This window comes from Bos indicus x Bos taurus, chromosome 4, assembly GCF_003369695.1.
Source record: "Bos indicus x Bos taurus breed Angus x Brahman F1 hybrid chromosome 4, Bos_hybrid_MaternalHap_v2.0, whole genome shotgun sequence".
NCBI classification, from domain to species: domain Eukaryota; kingdom Metazoa; phylum Chordata; class Mammalia; order Artiodactyla; family Bovidae; genus Bos; species Bos indicus x Bos taurus.
The window spans coordinates 106997853-107015790 of NC_040079.1; the positions used below are offsets into that span (position 1 = coordinate 106997853).

Sequence of the window (17938 nt, forward strand, 5' to 3'; positions counted from 1 at the left end):
GGATAACTATGTCAGTAACTCAGAGGAGAGACAGTGTTGACAGCTTGCTATTAGTCTGTAGTTGATGAAAACACAGCAATATAAAAGGTCAATAATTAAACAAATATATTTATATATATATATATCAGATCAGATCAGATCAGTCGCTCAGTCGTGTCCGACTCTTTGTGACCCCATGAATCGCAGCATGCCAGGCCTCCCTGTCCATCACCAACTCCCGGAATTCACTCAGACTCACGTCCATCGAGTCAGTGATGCCATCCAGCCATCTCAATCTCCGTCGTCCCCTTCTCCTCCTGCCCCCAATCCCCCCCAGCATCAGAGTCTTTTCCAATGAGTCAACTCTTCCCATGAGGTGGCCAAAGTACTGGAGTTTCAGCTTTAGTATCATTCCTTCCAAAGAAATCATATACAAATATATTTCTTAACTTTTTTTCCAAAATTTGTGAAAGCAGCTTAAAAGTTTAAATTAATTAAAATATAGATAAAAACTAAAAATAAATGTACAAGTAACTATGAAAACTGGTGATAGCCCCATGCTCCAACAGACGCCTGTCCTTCTCTGAGCATCTCTGCACTAGGCCCTTCCTCCCAGGGCAGGCAAGAAGAAGAATATGCCAGGCTGATTTTTTTTCCTTTTAATCCTCACAGGTTGAGAAGATCATAACATCTTCAAGCATATTCTCCCATTCTTTCCCCTTGATCTTTCCATATCTTCCCCCTCTCAGTACATTTCCAGTCTTTCTACTCTCACTTTGGCTGATGACTTTGCATCAGAAAGGGACCCCCGCATCTTACAACAACCAAATATGCGAGTGCCCTGGCATTAAAGCCATATTTTACTTTGGCTTGCCCACTGAAAATGAGGATGTGTCCTATGGTCTCTGGATTCCACACCATCTCAATTTCTCTAACATTTAGACCCTTCAGTTATCCCGTCTCATGCATCTTCAACTGTTGCTTTCTATAAATCATTTCCAGCATATACACATTTCCTTTTATCTTCAACTGCAGATAACAGTCTAGTATGATACACCCTAATCCCCGTCAGCAATCATGCTACTTCTATGCTCACATTTGCAGCCATAATTAAGAATTGCCAGCATATGCCATCTCTACCTTCTAACCTCCCATTCATACTTTCTTCTGATCTGGCTTCTGCACCTACCATTTCACCAAAACTATTTTTTTCAGTAATAACTCTCTTAATCCAATGAACACCTAATTAAACCTCCCAGTAGCTATCAGTACAGCAGACTATTCTTCCATTCCTGAATCTGCCTGTTTCTTAGTTTCTTTGATGCCAAAAATGCTTTTGAGTTTTCTCCAATTTCATTTGAGAATCCATTTTCCTCTTTATTTTCCAGTGTGGAATATGTTTTAATATACTCTTAGAAATAAAAAATATAGAGAGAGGAAAGTGGTTATCACAAGGAAAAGAAATCAAAGGTAGAATCATTCCACTCTCTTTTATTGCCTCCTCTTCATCCTGCTAACATCTAAACATAAGAATTTGTCAGAGCTTGGTCCTAAGTTCTTTCATCTTTCTACCCTATTTTCCCAGGTGAGTTCATTGATTTTCTTGGTTTCAAATACAATCTATAGGCTAATGGTTCCTAAACCTAATGCTTTAGTCCAGAGTTCTTTTCTGAAATCTATACTTTTATATCAAGTACATCCTTGACTTATTTGCTTTGTTGTCTCAAAGAGGTCTGAAACCTTTCATGTTTAAAACTAACCTAGAAGGACTCAGTCTATGTGCTTTTTAGATTAGATATAAAGCAACCAAGTCAGAGGAGGATTAGCAAAAAAATAGATATATAGATCAGTGGACCATACATATTTGGCCAATTGACTTCTGAGAAAAATATCAAAACAATTCAATGGTGAAAGAATAGTCTTTTCCACAGATGATGTTGAAACAACTGGCCATCCATACACACACACACACACACACACACACACAATGAGCTTTACCCTATACTAAAATTAATCAAAGACATAAAAGCAAAACCTAAAATTATAAAACTTCTAGAAGAAAACACAGCAGAACATCTGTTACTTGGGTTAATCAAACATTTCTTAGCTAGAACACAGAAAGCACAAACCATAAGATGTAAACACTGAATTTATCAAAATTTTAAAAGTTCTGCTATTTTAAAAACACCATTAGAAAATGAAAAGCCAAAGAGTGAATTAAAATATTTGCAAAACACATATTTATAAAGGGCTAGTATCCAAAATATATAAAGAATTCCAACACATTATGGAAGACAGTATAGAGATTCCTTTAAAAAAACTAGGAATAAAACCACCATATGACCCAACAATCCCACTACTGGGCATATACCCTGAAGAACCCAAATTGAAAAAGACATATGTATCCCATTGTTCATTGCAGCACTATTTACAATAGCTATAACATGGAAGCAACCTAGATGTCCATCGACAGATGAATGGATAAGGAAGTTGTGGTATATATACACAATGAAATATTACTCAGCCATAAAAAGGAATGCATTTAAGTCAGTTCTAATGAGGTGGATGAACCCAGAGCCTATTATACAGAGTGAAGTAAGTCAGAAAGAGAAAGAATAATGTTGTGTTCTAACACATATATACAGAATCTAGAAAAATGGTACTGAAGAATGTATTTACAGGGCAGCAGTGGAGAAACAGACATAGAGAATAGACTTATGGACATGGGGAGAGGGGAGGAGAGGGTGAGATGTATGCAGAGAGTAACATGGAAACTTACATTACCACATGTAAAATAGATAGCCAACAGGAATTTGCTGTATGGCTCAGGAAACTCAAACAGGGTCTCAGTATCAACCTAGAGGGGTGGGATGGGGACGGAGATGGGAGGGAAGTTAAAAAGGGAGGAGATATATGTATACCCATGGCTGATTCATGTTGAGGTTTGACAGAAAACAACAAAATTCTGTAAAGAAATTATCCTTCAATTAAAAAAACAAATTAATTAAAAAACAAACTAACAACAACAAAAAGAACTTCCACAGATCAATAACAAGAAAACAGCCCATTAAAAAAAAAAAAAAGAACTGAGCAGATTGTTCACCAAAGTGAATACTTAGCTAGCAGATAAATATACAAAAACATATGCAATGTGTTTGGTCAGTGTGTGTGTGTGTGTGTGTGTGTGTGTGTGTGTGTGTGTGTTGTGTCTGAGTTTTTGTAACCCCATGGACTGTAGCCTGCCAGGCTCCTCTGTCCATGGGATTTCCCAAGCAAGAATACTAGAGTGGATTGCCATTTCCTCCTCCAGGGGATCTTCCTGACCCCAGGATCAAACACACGTCTCTTGTGTCTCCTGCATTGGCAGGAGGATTCTTTACTACTGAGCCACCTGGGAAGCCCCTTTGGTCATTAAGGGAATTCAAATTAAAATCATGAGATGCTATTATATACTTATTAGAATGGCTAAAACAGTTTTAAGAAATCTGACATGATGAAGTTCTGCCAAGGATGGAGAGTAACAGGAACTCTTATACCCTGCTGGTAGGAATGTAAAATGGTACAAGTGCCTTGGAAACCAGTTTAGTAGTTTCTTATAAACTTCCCATAACAACCCATCACCCCGCCCCTAGGTGTTTGCTCAAGTGAAATGAAACATGTCCACACAAGAATGTGGATGCAAATGTTTATAGCGGTTTTGTTTTCTAAATTACCAAAAACTAGAAGCAATTCAAATGCCCCTCTTCTGAGGAGTGAATAAACTGTGTTACATGTATACACGGGATACTATTCAGCAATAAAAAGGTCTGATTTGCTGGTGAGTGCAATCACGTTGATGAATCTCAAATGCATATGCTAAACTGGAAAAATCAGACTCAAAAGCTTACATTTTGTATTAATTAATTAATATGATATTCTGAAAGGATGAAGTTAAAAGGACAGAAAACAGATCAATAGTTGCCAGAAGTGGGGCTAGAGTGAGGCAATGAACTACCAAGGGCATCAGGGGATTTTCTGAGATAACTGTGGTGAACGGCTTCAAGACTCTCTATTTCTCAAAAACAGTGAATTTACAGCTTATAAATTATTACCTCTGTAAATTTGACTTTAAAAAAATGATATAATGAGACTTCCCTGGTGGTTTAGTGGTTAAGAATTTGCCTGCCAATGCAGGGGACATGGGTTCAATCACTGGTCTAAGAAGATACCACATGGTTCTGGGCAACTAAGTGACAAATCACAACTTCTGAGCCGAGGGCTGCAGCTAGTGAAGCCTATGGCCTGAGAGCCCACGCTCCACACGGAGAGAGGCTAATGCGAGCCGAGGGCTGCAGCTAGCGAAGCCTGTGGCCTGAGAGCCCACGCTCCACACCGAGAGACGCTAATGCGAGGCTCAGGCACCACAACCGGAGAGGAGCCTGCATGCAGCAATGGAGACCCAGAGCTGCCAAACGTGAATAAATAAAGAAGTGCCATAAAATCTGTTTTTTTTAAAGATATAACAATCTTCCCATATGATACATTTCTTCTTCAAGTTTCTGCATCTTAAAAATGGCATCACTATCTACCCATTTTCTAAAGCCAGAAACCTGGCAATGATTCTTGAAATTTCTTTTTCTGTCACCACCCCCTGACCAGCAACCTAAATCTAGTCCATGTCCAAATCCCACCAATTCTGCTTCTAAAACATATTGCAGATCCATTTCCTGATCTTTCTATGTCCCTCAGTGCAAATCATCATCCCCTCTCACCCACAGTATTGCAAGAGCTCCCTTGCTAGTCTTCTTGCTTCCACTGTTGGCCTTCTCCAACCCAACTTCGGAATAAGTCCAGATGACTTTAAATGTCAGTTAATCTATGTCATTGCCTTGCTTTAAACTTTTCAGTGGCTCCATTTCTGAACCCCATACACGGCCCCCAGCAGGCCATATATAATCTCATATATCCCATGTCATGCTGTAGCACTTCCTCTACCTTCATGCCTCTCCCGCCCCACCACACACACTCATGATGCTCTGGCCATACTGGCCTTCTTCCATTTCTGGAATATTCCAAGGTTTTTGCTCCCTTAACACTCTGCACTTGCTATTTCCTATACCTAGACTTTTCTTCTTTGTTCTTGTTTTTAAAGGTCAATTCCTTCTCATTATAAAGTTTCAGCTTACATATTGTATCTTTAGAGAAACCTTTATGCATTTTATACTAGCTTATTCCTGACATTCTCTCTCATACCACCTTGTTTTACCCTTTCCCAATTTATAATTATGCACTTATGAATTTATTTCTCAATATTCACTTCCCATACTAGAACATAAGCTCCAAGAGAGCAGAAACTGTTTTCTCTTTTTACTTACTTATTAGCACATTACCTGACATCACAGGAGCTAATAAATATTTGTTAAATAAGTGTGTAGATTAACAAGACTCCTACAGTTAAAACAGTAGTAAGATTTCAATGCGATCATCACTGAAGGACCTGGGCAAACACAACCATCCATCTCTCTATGTATTTTTAGGGCCCCCAGATTAGGCTTTATGCATAGAGATATGTACTATTAATTACATTGCCTGATGTAAGTAAGGATCACCAATTTCCAAAATCATAACCACGCAAGTAGATGACAAGGTCAGCCACCCAGATAGGCTTACCTCTCCAAACCAGCTGCTTGGCACAGAGGATGGAGTTTGGAGTTGTACAGAAGTGTAAAGCTGTGTGTCCACTTAAGGAGTAGCAGTTGAGCTTTGCTCCACGATCACAGAGGATCTTAACACAGTCCAAGTTGGCCATTTCACAAGCCACGTGAAGAGGGGTTTTCCCATTGGGTCTACAGTTGATCGTGGCATTGTGGTCCAGGAGCACCAGAAGACATTCCACATGACCAAACAAGACAGAGAGGTGCAGGCCCGTGGCCCAGGAAGACTTTAATTTGTAACTAGGCAACCAATAACCTGAAAAAGAAAGGGAAAGAAAGCTTAGCCTCGGATTAGCCTAGGATATCTCCCTGCTTAGTGGGGACTTCTACACATTTATAAAACTGGGGGAACGATTTGGAACTTGTAACTAGCACCTGTTGGATCTGCTAATGTTTAGCTTAGTAGCCTCTTTGGGTTATTTAAACAGGACTGGGGCTCTCGAGTTCTCACTGTCTTTACTATTCCCTATTATCTTGTTCCTTTGTTTACTTTACCTTCCTGCCTGTCCAAAGTATTTCTGTTTGAGACTGCATTTATGTGATTGCATTTTATCTTACATGAGATGCTTATTAAAGAATTTTTTTTAACTCCCAATCATTATCTTGAGCGATTTCAAAGCTGTTACAAGCTTGTAATTTTCATTCCACCACAGTGCTTTTCCCCTCTAGTTGTTGCTGCTGTCAAGCTAAGGTGTGAATGTATTTGAGGTCTTTAGAATATTTGTCACACCAAGATTTTATTTGCCTATCAGTTTATACAACACCTCTTTCCAAAGAAGAATTAAAGAATTTACAGCAGCTTACAAATTTTACACAAAAGATTTTTAAAAAGTGATCTACAAAATAAGAGCAACAGGAAAAATAAGGTAGGAAAGTAAAAAGAGATCCTGGGTCAGATAGGTGCCCAAAATAAATATAAACTGTGTTAACTGTGTTCCATATGCTAGAACCACACTGTAAATTTTCCTCTGAACTTCCCCGCAGCCAAAATAAACAGGAAAACATGATGTGTTACATAATTAACTATGCCTGCAAGCACAAGCATATACACAAATTAATTGGTCAGGAGAAACACAGTTGTTTCTAGAACTGAGATCTTAAATTTTTCCCATTAGTTATTGGAAATCTCCCACCCCGCCCCGCCCCAACTCCTCTCTCTCACCTCTTCTTTCTCTTTCTCTTTCCTTTTTCCCTCTTACCTCCAACTTCTAAACACTGAGCTAGTCCTTTATTCCAAGTGTCCAAAAATTGCCATCTTGACAAGCTGTAACACAAATAACTTTGTGTGTCTATGTTTTCTGAATTTATTTATTTAAATTGGAGGATAATACTTTACAATATTGTGATGGTTTTGGCCATAGATCAACATGCACTGGCCATAGGCATACCGAGTATTCTCTCCCTTCTAAACAGCCCCCTACCTCTCTCCCCACCCCATCCCCCCAGAGTATCACAGAGCCCTGGCTTCCCACATCACACTCCCTCTGGCCATCTATTTCACACATGGTAATGTGCTATTCTCTTAAATCATCCCACCCTCTCCTTCCCCCACTGAGTCCAAAAATCTGTTCTTTATGTCTGTGTCTCCTTGGCTGCCCTGTACACAGGATCATTGGTACCAGCTTTCTAGATTTCATATATGTGAGTTGCTGCTGCTGCTGCTGCTAAGTCGCTTCAGTCGTGTCCGACTCTGTGGGACCCCATAGACGGCAACCCACCAGGCTTCCCCGTCTCTGGGATTCTCCTGGGATTCTCCAGAGTGGGTTGCCATTTCCTTCTCCAATGCATGAAAGTGAAAAGTGAAAGTGAAGTCGCTCAGTCATGTCTGACTCCTAGGGACCCCATGGACTGCAGCCTACCAGGCTCCTCTGTCCATGGGATTTTCCAGGCAAGAGTACTGGAGTGGGGTGCCCTTGCCTTCTCCGATATGTGAATTAATGTACAATATTTGTCTTTCTCCTTCTGACTTACTTCTTTCTGTGTAATAGGCTCTAGGCTCATCAGAGATAACTTTATAAACATTTTTTTTTTCAAAGTCAATACCCAGAGCTGTGGCATCATGCTCACTGTGAGTGGGGAATGAAAAACAGGTACAGAAAGATGAAATATTTCATGGCAATTTGAAGATGTAGACATAACCTGACAGCTCAGAAGAAACTTAGGGCTGAAACAACAAAATACATTTTAACTTCAGTAAATCAGAAGTTTGCTTTTAGGTTGTAAAAATATTCCACTATACAAGTACAAGATAGGAAGATTATGATTTAATGGTAATTTATTTGAGGAAAAACCTAGGGGTTTGAGTTGACAATAATCTCAAAATGAGCCAACACTGAGATAAAGCTGCCCAAAAGCAGGTACAATTTTTAACTACATTAATAAAACTGTAGCACCCAGAACAAAAGAAGTAAAAGTTGTACTCGTCACTGATAGATGAAGTCAGAATAAATCTAAAATATTGTGAGTACTTCTGGGCAACAAAAATGAGCATTTGCAAGGCACTCAGAAGATGATGACCACCTTAAAGGTGAGCCTGGTGATCAGGTATTAAAATCCTCTCATATCAGTGGAAAGTGCTACCTGTGTGCCACTCCTGGGTATTTATCCTGCAAGTACATTCATTCACGTGTGAAATGCCATATAAGGGCCACTGTATTACACAACCCCCAGCACCACGACTTGCACTGAACTCTTTACGAAGAGTATGAAGTCCCTGGGAGTTATGAATCTTGGCAGCCTGACCCAGGACAACATGCAGTGCACTACAGCATTGTTCTTAATGGTTAGTGATAGGAAACTGCCTCAATCTTCATCAATAGGAGACTATTTAAGTAAAGCATGTACATCCACACAATGGAACACTATACAGCGATCATAAAGGGGGCAGTCCTATGTATACTGATATGGAAAAATCTCAAGATACATTATCAAGTGAGATAAGCAGGGAGCTGAAGAGTGTGCATAAATGCTAATATGTAAGAAAATATTTATAAACACCCAACACAAGGAACTGGTTGCACTGGTGGCCTCCAAGAACTGGGCTGGGGTACAATAACATAGATTTACTTGTCCTTGAATGCTCCCTTTGAGCTTTTCTATTTAGTCCCTTGTGTGTGTACTACTATTTATAAAAATAAAATTAAAACAAACTAGGTGCCCCTGTCCGGGGGGGGAAGTAATTTAAAGAGGTCATGTACAATGCTGATTAATCCTGAGGGAATGAATACTCTCAGCTCATTTTGTTTTTCTACAGCCTTCCCTCCAACCTAGACAGACACATACACACACACACACACATACACACACTCACACACACTCCCTCTCACACACATTTTAATCTCTTCATCTTATTTGAAATTCTAGGATCATTTCACTTTCTCTTTCTCCATCTCTTCCCTTATCCAAAGATGTTCTTTAAAAAGAAATCCAAAGTTAATTTACACGAAGGTCTAATAGACTGAGGATTGTTTAAAGTATGACCTTCTTAGGATTATCTGAACTTATGTAGGAATCTGTATTCATACAAAAGAATTAAGTTCTAAGATACTAATTCCAGATTTCAGACACTGAAAAGGGAAGGTGTTTGGTGATATGGAATTTCCCTGGCAGAGGCAAATAGTGTCACAGACAGTCTGGGCTGGGAAGGATCAACCCTGTGCCTATGTTTGTGTGTGTGTGGAAACAGACATGCACATACAGATATGCAGATAAGTATATACAATACATTTGCATGTATCCATATATACATTTCCATTTAATTATGTATGCCAAATCCATGCTCCAAGCATAGTTATTAAGCTATAATGGTATGCAACCTGCTTTTGATAAGGAATGAATCACATAACACCAATATCTAGTCATCTTTTTTTGTGATTTTTTTTGCCGATGACATGATTTAACTTTCCCCATTTTTAAAAAGTTATTTATTTTTAATTGGAGGATAATTGCTTTACAATATTGTGTTGGTTTCTGTCATACATCAACATGAATCAGCCATAGGTATACATATGTCCCCTCCCTCGTGAACATCCCTCCCACCTCCCACCTCCCATCCCCATCCCACCCCTCTGGGTTGTCCTAGAGCACTGGCTTTGGGTTCCCTGTGTCATACAGCAAATTCCCTTTAGAGATGGTGAAGGACAGGGAAGCCTGGCGTGCTGCATGCAGTCCATAGGGTCGCAAAGGGTCAGACACAACTGAGCGACCTAACAACAAGTCTATTTTACATATGGTAATGTATATGTTTCAGTGTTACTCTCTCAATTCACCTAGTCATCTTAATACTCAAATTTCCTCTACAAGCAATTTGCGAAGGACAGCCTCTTCTAACTCTCTTGCAAAGAAGCTGGTTCTGGATCTGAAAACCAGAGTGTGTTTTGCCTGCCGATTAGCAGCAAAGATTAGGCAGCTCTACGCAGCAACTGATTGGAAACTCATGTCTGCTTCTGCAATGGGAAGAAAAATGGTCTCAGAAAGGAAGCAGCAGAGAGCTGATTAAGAAAACACCATTTTGATGTAAAATCAAAGAAACACAGAATGTTAGTGCTGGAGGGAGGGTTATCCAGTCCAAGCCTTTCATTTTCCAGATGAGAAAACTGCCACTTTTTCAGCCTCCTAGAGCCATAAGACATCTGCTTCAGTCCAAGCTAACGGACTCAGGGTATCTGTGATGCAGGTATTCCATCTGTCTTTGTCCTTGTGGAATCAGACTAGGTGTAGTGCCAACCCAGCTTCACAAATCATGAGGAAAGAAAGAAGATTCTGAATTCATCTGTAGTATGTCACACTTTGATATGGAAATACATTTGCTTGTTGATTTTTTTTCTCCCCCCTAAATTCCCAATAGCACCTAGAGAATCTATCCTGCCTGTTTACTACATGAATCTGCCATCCTTGGCCTCTCAGTCAGTTACATCTATGTCTCCCATAATCATACCCATTAACCAGTAAATTGGGCTCAGAGAGGGCCAGGTCTTACAATTCAGCTGACTCTTTGAATCGAACTGCACCTACAACTCACCTCTCTTAGAAAGGAACGTGGGCGTTAAGAATGTTCCTGTAGGTGGGTGACAGCAAGATGCCTGAGCTGGTACCCCAGGGGAGCTTAGTGGAGAGATTGGGAAGAAGACAGATGGTCAGATACAGACCAGGGTCCCTCGCAGTGTATCTTGAAGCTGCATTGCAGAACTTTGGTGGGGGAGGGCGTAGTGGGGCAGAATTTCTGGATAATTCAAGCCCTTGCAAAGCAGGAAAGCCCACTTCAGAGAAAGCAGCAGCCCACAGCAAAGAGGCCACCCACATACAATCACCACTTTCAATGAGGCTGCGGCCACGGGTCACTGTAGCAACAAACAGGAGTATGCTTTCCCCCATACCCACCCTCACAAACATGAGGCGATGCCATCATCAAAAACCACAGTGATGCAGCACTTATTAACACCCTTGTGTCAATGCTGATATGTCAAGAGATCAAAATCTCATCTCCAAAATGTAACCCCCAATGGTCACAGCATGACGGAAATACAGTTAACTAACTGGGCAGAGTCTCTTTCACACTCTCTCTTCTTTCCACAGCAGAATTGTCCTAGGGCTTCAGAACTCAGAATGTGATTCACTCTCAGCACTTGTCTTTCAAAAGGCCCCCTCTGCTCACCTCTGCAGAGGCCAGGCTGCCCTCTGACTGTATGCTCAGACTGCACACAGGATGAGGTGTTGAGGGGGCAGGGAGGAAAACCCAGGAACAAAGCCCTTGATAGGGCCAGAGGTAAGGAAGGTACTGTCTCCCCTTAACGTAAGCCACTTGGTTCTCACCCCAGGTCTGCAATCTATGTGCAGTGATGCCCTCTGCTTTGCTCTGCCTGAGCAAGGAGCTTAACTGAGAAGGAAAGAGATGAAAATGCAGATTCTTTCTCCAAGGCAAAAATCCCAGAAAGAACTCTCAAATACAGGCCATGCCCACTTGGATTTACAGCATCTATGGTTACTTTTTTACCTTTCCCAGACCACGACACATAATCTACTTATATAATTTCCCCTTCATAACATTGTAGATAATCAGCATGCAGATTAAGAGGGCGTCTTGACAAAGCTTCCCCTTTACAGATGAGGATAAATATCTTGCAGAGATTAAGTAGCAGGAGGTGCCCATGTTTGTATAATTAATCTCCCCAAATCTCAAACCAATCAATCCTAAAAGAAATCAACCCTGAATATTCATTGGAAGGACTGATGCTGAAGCTCCAATACTTGGGCCACCTGATGCGAAGAGCTGACTCACTAGAAAAGACCCTGGTGCTGGGAAAGATTGAGGGCAGGAGAAGGGGACGAGAGAGGATGAGATGGTTGGATGGTATCACTGACTCCATGGACATGAGTTTGAACAAACTCCAGGGGATGGTGAAGGACAGGGAAGCCTGGTGTGCTACAGTCCATGGGTTGCAACGAGTTGGACATGACTTAGCAACTGAACAGCAACAACAAATCTCTAAGTTGCCATCAATGATCTGAAAGCTACATGCAGTCCACCTCCAAACCGATACACTTTTAGGCAAAAATTGTAAAGGAATGGAGTTATGCTGCTACAAAAATATGCAGACCAATTCTCACGTGTGTGTTTGTATGTGTGTTTAATTTAAATCAGAAACCAGAGTCATTCAGTAGACAACCTGCTGGCTCAGGAAAGAGGGTAAGGAGCGAAATATTTGGGCCATCTTTTGAAAGAGGGGGTTGGTTCTGCTCCAGTGTTTGGGAGGATGTACACACTTCTGATAAACCTTCAGCTAAGCCCTAGATCTGCCACAGTTTTCAGCTATAATGTTACCTGAGTCCAAAGAACCCCACACATGAGAAGCCTCTGTTATTACAGCCAAAGGTTACACACACTGCTTATGGCTGGATTAGCAGACATTTGCTCTGCTCTGTCCACGTATTTACACAGTCCTGATGGATTATAGACGGGAGCACAATTCTTGGCTATTTTTTAATAGCTAATATTTTCAGGATAAATCTCAGAGTTCCCCCCAGAGAAGAAAAAAAAAAAAAAGTAAGCTTGCAATGTAAAATTTAAAAGAAAAATGTTTGAACATCTAAGAAAGGAAAAGAACCCTAGGATGACAATAAGAAAGCAGGAGAGTGAATTTCTAGCAGACAGGAAAATGAGGTGATAAGAAGATTACTCATTAACAGAGTGAAAATAAGAGCTTTCAAGATATTTGGAAGGCTTTTGCTACTTAGTAGATAGATTACCTGCCAGAAAGTTTTTCAGTGAAATCAGTCATTGGCTATTTTAATTAAAAATATGACTATCAACCAAAGAACCTGTGGCTGTGGGCCATAAATGAAGTACTTAAAGTGCATTATACTGATTAATAAAAGGATTCTGATTAACCTTGCTGACTAGGGAATTTCATACCAGAGAGATAAGTTTGATACTCCTCTTGTAACATTAATGAGCCAAGGCTCATACACCTGAAGGAGAATCAAAACATGCAGTGAGAAAAATCTCTGGAAACAGCTTTATGGATATTCATGTTTCCAGCATGGAGATCACCAACTGAGAATAACTCTGAGTTTTCTTAGAGGCCTGTTTTCACTATGAATGTTGTGTGCTTCGCTCATAATAAAGTATATCATTGACATCTCCTAACTATTCAACTGTTTATTGTATTTGGGAGTTAAGAGTTGTTCGTTATTTAACTTTACTTCACATCATTCCCATTTTAAAGTGGTCAGCTGGTAGATGTCATTTCGCTTCCTTGTTTTCATTTTAAGACCCATATATCTATCATTCTCCAGGAGATAATGCAAATGCCAACCAGAATGTTTGCTTTACAAAGTGTTAGACACATATTTTTAAGTGATAAAACATAATTTTATCTGAAGACTTGATTATGAAGTTTAAAATACTTGAAAAAATAGAATGAGATGTCTCCAAGAATCATTATTGGGCTTCCCTGGTGGCTCAGTGCTAAAGAATTTGCTTGCTAATGCAAGAGACATAGGTTCCACCCCTGGTCTGGGAAGATCCCACATGCTGCAGAACAACGAAGCCCATGCACCACAGTTACTGAGTCTGTGCTCTAGAGCCCCCGAGCCACAACTACAGAGCCCCTGTGCCACAAGTACTGAGGCCCACAAGCCCTGGAGCCCATGCTCCACAAGAGAAGCCACTGCAACGAGAAGCCCGCACACTGCACCTAGAGAGGAGCCCCTGCCTGCTGCAACTAGAGAAAAGCCTGTACAGCAATGAACACTTAGCACAGCCATAAATAAATAAATACAATCTTTCTTAAAAGAATCATTATTAGGGGCTGGGGCTAGGTGGGATCCACCATCTGGAGCTAGAAGCTAACTTCTAAATCTGTTCTCAGTCTCACAGGTGAGAGAAGCTGCTCAACGAGACAGGGCAGCAGAAGTGAATTTCCAGACACTTTATTCTACTTTCCTCACCAGGTCCATATTTTACACTTGCTTAGTAGGTCAATTTTTGATTACTGGTATACCATTTAGATTGTGGATCTGGAGTTGCAATGTTAAGATTCCAAGTTGATTTCTTCACCAACAGATTTCTGAGTTGCCTTTACAAAAAATGTAAATTGACTTTCATACTGGCTTAAACATACCATAATTTAGGTGAAAATGTGGTCACTTTAAAAAATCTTATGTAAAGTGTTACAATATATCCTAAAAGAAACAAAAATTATTTGGGATTAATTGTACCACTGTTGATCTTCCCCAGGACAATCAAATCTTGAGTATAGATTCCATTACTAGTTACACAAACCAAATTTAAAGGAAGCATATTATGTTCTAGATTTTATACACTGTCATGCCAATTAAGCCAAAGATAACTAAAAGCTGTGGAGAAGGAAATGGTAATCCACTCTAGTATTCTTGCCTGGAGAATACCAAGGACAGGGGAGCCTTGCAGGCTACAGTCCATGGGGTCACAAAGAATCGGACATGACTGAGTGACTGAGCAGCTAAAACCTGAAGACTGCCACACTTTAAGAGTAAGCCGGTAACATTCTATTTCTTCATCTGGATGCTGGCTGCAGACCTTTGTTCTTTTTGTGAAAATTAATCAAGTGCACAGTTACAATTTGCACACTTTTCTGTTGTAGAACTTTTCAAAAGTGCTTTAAAAAATAAAAAACTGATGCATTAAAAATTCAACAGCATTCAACATCTAAGAAGTCTGCTGTGATTTAATAAAGTCTCACAAAGTTTAATCCAGTCACATACCACTCAAGGCCACACAGAAAAGGGTCTCATTCATCAGAATTATTCAGAAAGGAACTAATTCTAACTAAATAACAGACGACCAGTGTAGCCTGCTCAGCACTACACTAGTCCTTGGAATTCCTCTGTGACTTAGAAATTGATATAGCCACTTAGGTCTACTTTGCTTGGCTAGCAACTAGGATTCTATGCTTCACTTCCATTCGTGACTAAAAGCAAAGGTTTCATAATTAGGCTGGAAGCCAAGTGAAAATATCTGAAGAAACTTTGAAGAAAATGGGATTAAGATTGAAGAGACAGAGTCTTATACCCATATTCATATTAAACAGAGAGTAAGTGGTTTTCTTTCTATAGGTACACGTGGACATGCGCACATGTGCACAAACACTCATGATTTTCTGCATAAACTCTGAGGATATGACCACAAATTCTACCATTTCTTGCATTCACCTGGCATGCATAGGAATGGAACGGCTCTGTTTTTTTCCCCCAAACCAGAGAGTATAATTTGCTTTCTGTCTAATTGAAAGCCCCATCCCCACAGTCCTATGAAAACACCCATTAGATCGAATGAAAATTTAGCTCTACGAAAACCATAGAGAGTCGGCTCATATTGACAGAAAGATTTTAAAGTGCATTTTTTTTCTCATTCAAGGATGATGACACCATTGGAAGCAAGAGAAATAGCATCCTTCTCTGTAAACTGCCTCTAAAACTCCCTTCCTTACCACCTCAGAACCTTTGCATGATCTACGCAATTTGGCATGCTCAGGAGATAAGGAAAGGCAGTCTTCACGACTTAGGGTCACACAAATTACCTGCTGACTTGGATGTAAGTTATTTTACTCTAGGCTTAAATATAAGTTTTTAAAAATACCTAAAACGTATTTGGTATTCAGAAAGTCTTTCACTAAACAAATACATAAGATGAAAGTAATCTAAACATATAGCATACACTTTTTCTTCTCGACAGAGCGTCTATCAACCACTTTTGAAAACACAGACCCCTTCCTTATTTTCCAGTCAAAATAGCAATGCCAATTTATAATAAAATCCTCAAGTAAAAATTATAAACATTAACTTGCCTCAGTTATTCCATGCTTCCTTCAGAACTGACAGTGTTTTAATATAGAAATATATACCATTAGTATTCATTTCTGAAAATTGATCATGCTGATGATTTATATATAAACAGAAAGTATTTTAAACATAAAAAACCAATTGCTATCTCTCTCTCAATGCTGCACACAAGACCTTATCCTCTATTTTGTTTAAACAGAAGTGATGTTGAACATGGTGTTTATTTGCAGTCTGCTCACCAGATGGCCTCGCTACTCAAATTCCCCCATTAACTAGCTGATTTGGGAAATCAGAGTCTGCTCACTTCTAATTTATTTCTGAGTTATTAAGCATGGGTTACAGAAAATCCCTTGATAAAAGAAATTTGGTTCTAATTTTTCTTATCCCTAGTTCTTCATAAGGTAGGTACTCTGTAATAAGTAAATCTACAATTTTAAGCTATCACTATAGTCACGGAAAAAAAGTTAACTTTTTGGCTTTTCTGGTTTTACCTTTTCTAGTTGAACTGAAAACTCATTAAAATGACAAGGATCATAAAGGTGCATCAAGGTATAGCCTTACCCATTTAGTAACCCTCCAAATGGGGCAAAAATCCTTTTTCCTTCAAGTGCACATAGAGATGATTTATCTTTAAGGGCCCTGTTAACACAAAGTTAGTAGCCTGTTCCCAAGCCAGTCACAGTGACTGAATTAGATTTCAGCAATCTATTTAGCCATAATCTAGAGAAGCTTTATGCACTTATAGGAAGAAGAAAAGCTAGAAATAGAATAAAACTGCATTACTAAATATTTTTATCCAAGATTTCAAATTCTAGGCACAGGGATATAGAAAGAAAAGAGAAGGAAAGTAAAGAAAACAAAATATTCATATACACATATATCAGCTCATGATTTGGTCTAGTTTAAAGAGAAAGAAATTATTACATGAGAAATATTTTTTAACATATATTTAAAGAAACAATAAGAGCTACCAGTTTACCTTGGGTGACTAATGGTGCACATTAAAACAAAAAATCCATTTTCTATCGATTCTACAATTACACCTATAATTTTTTACCTTGTTTATAAGATGCCAAAACCATATTCTCATCTTCAACTTCAAAAACTGTGTCCACATCTATCTGTCTTTGGATTAAAATGGCCTTCAATTTTCCGAAGTCATTTGACTTTAGAGCCTCAAGGAAATTTCTCTTAACTAACTTGGCAGCTGCAGATTTCGTGATAGGGGCAGCCGTGCCGTCCATCCTTCCTGTCTCTCTGGAAGCTTTGTTGTGCTTTATCAGGCAAGCAGCACCAACCAAACAGGCACATGCTACAGAGCCCACAAACTCTCAGCTAATTTTATCCCAAAGTTATGCTGATCCGTTCTATTTATATAGGGATCATTTCAAACTTCAAAATATCCTTCTTGGCTGTCACTGCACTCACAGGTCTTTTAAACTGGTTCTTTACTAATTCATTGAATAACATGTCGTGTCAATACGAAGGAAAATCCTGGCAATGTATTTCAGAGACTGAAATGTCATCATTATTTCTTGTACAATCAGAGTAATAGTGTAAGATTTAAAGGCTCTTAATGCTTTTTTCCCCCTTTGTAAAAACATCTGGTGCCCAACTGGAGATTCAGTGATTAACCAATAGCCACAAATGAAAATTTATTACAGTTGCTGATACATGTGCTTCTGAAAACCTATAATAATTTTGCAATATGAGCCTGCAAAATCAAGCACAGTCATACACATTTGAAAGCAAACAGAAGGTTATCAAGTGCCGTAGACTTTAAAAATTCCAACATCATGCAAGAAAGCTGGGAAGGGTAATGGTTGTAGGGGACTATTTTAGGTAAAAAGAGACTAAAGAGACAAAGCCGCTAAATGCAATGAGTGAGTAAACTTTATTTAATCTTGTATTTTTAAAAAATCAGTTAGAAAAAGTATCTTGGTATG

At 39.4% G+C, this 17938-nt stretch overlaps 1 protein-coding gene across 3 annotated transcripts in view; it reads right to left on the minus strand.

The window, feature by feature from the left end:
• ASB4 (ankyrin repeat and SOCS box containing 4) overlaps window positions 1-17388 on the minus strand; it is a 95886-nt gene extending 78498 nt beyond the window's left edge. The window contains exons 1-2 of one of the 3 annotated variants that reach the window (XM_027540120.1): window positions 17050-17386; window positions 5629-5928 (exon numbers count right to left, since the gene is read on the minus strand). In XM_027540120.1, coding sequence (XP_027395921.1) covers window positions 5629-5928; window positions 17050-17236 — 487 coding nt within the window. In that variant the 5' untranslated portion in view covers window positions 17237-17386. Of the gene's footprint in view, window positions 1-5628; window positions 5929-17049 lie in introns of all 3 variants that reach the window. The other 2 variants (XM_027540119.1, XM_027540122.1) reach the window with 2 other exon arrangements.
• Window positions 17389-17938: the final 550 nt, after the last annotated feature.